General features: G+C 22.7%; 2 protein-coding genes and 1 pseudogene across 2 annotated transcripts; 1 reads left to right on the top strand and 2 right to left on the bottom strand.

Moving 5' to 3' along the window:
• Positions 1 to 1,655: 1,655 nt before the first annotated feature.
• EHI_074940 (uncharacterized protein) lies at positions 1,656 to 2,174 on the top strand (the record flags this gene model as incomplete). Its single annotated transcript, XM_001914400.1, has 1 exon — positions 1,656 to 2,174. The coding sequence occupies one exon, from the start codon at positions 1,656 to 1,658 to the stop codon at positions 2,172 to 2,174; it is 519 nt and encodes a 172-aa protein (XP_001914435.1).
• Positions 2,175 to 2,331: 157 nt separating this feature from the next.
• On the bottom strand, positions 2,332 to 2,988 carry EHI_074930 (uncharacterized protein; the record flags this gene model as incomplete). Its single annotated transcript, XM_001914399.1, has 1 exon — positions 2,332 to 2,988. One exon carries the CDS (start codon positions 2,986 to 2,988, stop codon positions 2,332 to 2,334), a length of 657 nt encoding a protein of 218 aa, XP_001914434.1.
• Positions 2,989 to 3,067: 79 nt separating this feature from the next.
• On the bottom strand, positions 3,068 to 3,562 carry EHI_074920 (annotated as a pseudogene; the record flags this gene model as incomplete).

Here is a 3,562-nt window from a genome sequence, read left to right as displayed (position 1 = left end):
GCACCATAAATATTAACATAGTCATAAGACTTGAATTATCAGTTATTATCTGGCTATGGTGTTAGTGTTTGATAGAAAATTTCTTATTCAATACTTCAAGAATATTATTGGACATTTATTATAATAGAAGAATGTGTATTTGTAAAGATAATAGTATTTTTACTTGTTCTGATGCAAGTATATGTGTTAATATAGATACTATCAAATAAAATATATGGATATACATTTTGATGATGAATGAAATTAAACATAATAAACATAGTATTAATGGTATATCCATCATAAAATAAGAAAGTAAAGAATGAGAAGTTTTAATATACATGAAATTCAAATAAAGAAGAAACAGTTACTTAAATGAAGAATATTTAAGTTAGGTGTTTGAAAAGATTTTGACTTAATGTAAATAAAAGAATGAAAAATAGAAATTTACATGTCTTAACAACAAAGAGATAAAGAAGAAGTGAATAGTGGATGAGTAAAAAGGGGTACGAAAATTAGCAAAGAAAAATGCATCTAAATAATTTACAAAAAAGAAAAAAGATGCAAAAAAATTTGCATCCATAGAATTTTCCACTTTATTATATTTTGCTCCTAACAAATAAAAAAATAAAAAATATGATAAATACAGAATATATAAATATTTATGTTTATATTTTATTATCATTTGTATTCATTTTGTATGAAATATTAATGAAATAGATGATTTGATTATTCATAATTATTTTTATTATTCATATTCTTTTATTTATATGTTATTTATCTATCGTATTTTTATATATTTATTTCTCTGTTTATATTATTTATATCATTTTATTCTTCTTATTATCTATATATTATTATATTCTTCTTATTTTATTATTTTTATGTTTATATTCTTTAGATTTTCTTATTGTTATTCTTTTATATTTAAATGTATTTTATTATTTGAATATTCATCTTTATCATTTTTATATTCTTATCATTTTTATATTCTTATCATTTATATCTATTATCATTTTATATTTATTCTCTTTTGATTTATATTAATTTTATCTTTTATATTTTGATTTTATTATTATATCATTGACTATCATTTCTCGTTTTATTTATCATTTATTCTTATTATTCTTTTGTTTTTATATTCTATATCATATATTCATATCATTTTCATTTATATTTTATCACTTATTATATGTTATAATAACATAACACATATGATTGAATATATAATAAACATCATGATGAAATTATACATATAAATAATAAAAATAAAAAAGAGTAAAATATTTTTCATTAATAAAATATTGTTAATCATTTTACACAATTAAATTAGACACTTATTATTTCATATTTCTAATTTTTACATTAAAAATACACTTTTTATTTCTTCTTTTATTATCTATTCTATTTTATTACTCTTTATCTTCTTCTACTTTTTCTTAGTTTCATAATTTTATTTTTCATCACCTTCTACTTCTTATTTCTTTTTATTCTTTTATATCTTTCTCTTCTTTTTCCATTATTTGCTTTTTTTCGTTGCCGAGGCTGTGCACTCAACATCACATTTAACTACAAAGTATCACTGAGAGGTTAATTATCTATTTCAACTCTTTTATTCTATTTTCATTTAAATTCTAGAATATAAAAAACGAGAATAAGAAAATAAGAATAAGAATATGAGTGAGAAGCAACTTGATATTCAAGTATTTAAAGATTATAGCATTGATTTTACAACTAATGTTCAATTAGTGAATGAAGTTATGGCAAGAGAAGTTATTAAGTACTTGTACAAAGTGGATATGAGTGAGATGAAAATAAAGGATATCCAGAATAATGAAGAAATAGACAAAACAAATGATGATTACGATTATGCTATTCAAATAGGATTGTACTCTCACAATAGTATTTCTAATAAATATATTATAGGAGGAATGGTAGTTTCTAGTAAGGATAAAGTTCCATATTTGTTTTTAGCTAATTCATATAAAATTTCATATTGGAATACAGATATAGAGAATTATGATGGAGACTTTTCTATTACTAATAAATCATTTATGGTAGAGAGGAATCTTGGAATAGATATTAAAGGTACATTACATTTACCAAGAAAATCAGCATTTTTATTAGGAAAGTATGAAGATGTTATTTTTGAACAAAGTACTACTGAATATACATTAGGAAGTGATAATGTGTAATATGTATTTGTAAGTGATGAGACTACTACTACTAGTAAAAGAGAGAATGAGAAGAATACTCCTAATCAAGGTATGAGTAGAAGAAGAAAATTATTTAAGAAAGAGATAATTAATTAACAATTAAATGATAATTGAATTCTTTTTAAGAAATAATCAATTAGTTTAAGTAGCATGAACCAGTAGTTTCATTATAATCATAACTTACTATACTGAGAACATTAGAGAAAGTGAAATCACCTAAGATTCTTTGAAGACCAAATGGCATATTATTTAATAGGATCTGTAGATAATCATTATATTCAATAGAAACAATAGGATGATTAATAGTAAGTGAGGAGTAAGCATTTTCTCCAAATAAGAAGAATGAGTCATTAAGATTAAATGACAAACTACTTTCTAATGGAACTTGAATTTGACTCTCACTTGTATTACAGTACATAATAACGTCATATTTTGTTTTCTTATCATTAATTAGAAATAAGAATCCTATTCCATATATCTTTTCATTAGTATTATCATTATTATCATTATTATCATTATTAGATAATTTAACATTAAATCTTAGGTCATAATTAGCCTTTGTTCTAAATAATTCAGTCTTTAAACTAGTCATATCAACATTGATTTGAGATGTGTTACTATTCTCTACTATTGCTGTAGCACTTTTCATATTAGTAGGATCAAATTGAAGAATCTGGTCCACTTTATAGACAGTGATATTTCCAGCATAATCATTTATATCAAAGTTCTTTGCTGTAGGTTTTGGAGTAATTCCACTTCTTCTTGTGGATGCTAGTGTACGTCTTGATCTCATAATTTTTCTTAGTTTTAGTGAAAAAGAAATAAAAGACAAAGAATAGATTAATTAGATTCTAGTACTATCAATGAATATCTTATATGAGACTGAAGATACATAACATGATAGTTAAATAACCAAGTATCATTTCAGCATTATTCTCAACATGATTATAGTTATATTCATAATCTAAATTTAATCCTGGTAATTCTTTTGAAGGGTCAATATAAAAATAATTTTTTTGAGTATATGTTAAACAAACATTTAAGTCGTGAGTGAAATTATTAACAATGTCTAAACAAGATGAGTCGGAGTATTCCCCACTTTTGATTGTATTCTTTACTATTGTAAAATTCCACCATCTTCCATCCTGAGGAAAACATAATTTCTTTTTACCAAAAATATATTGTAAGTTTTTACATCCTTTATCATAATAGACATAAATGAGAAAATGAGAGTCTCTGATTTCATCAACAGTAGAATAGTTAATTTGAAGAGTACGGTTTTCAATTGGATTAATTGCATTTTTACAGTTTTCCATAGTAGCATAAGAAGTGAAATTCATATGTGTATTGTTGTATAAAAGAAATAA

Source organism: Entamoeba histolytica, genomic scaffold (assembly GCF_000208925.1).
Source record: "Entamoeba histolytica HM-1:IMSS scf_1104750517429 genomic scaffold, whole genome shotgun sequence".
Taxonomy (NCBI): domain Eukaryota; phylum Evosea; order Mastigamoebida; family Endamoebidae; genus Entamoeba; species Entamoeba histolytica.
The sequence above is the reverse complement of the archived record's forward strand: the minus strand, read 5'-3'. Positions and strand labels throughout refer to the sequence as shown.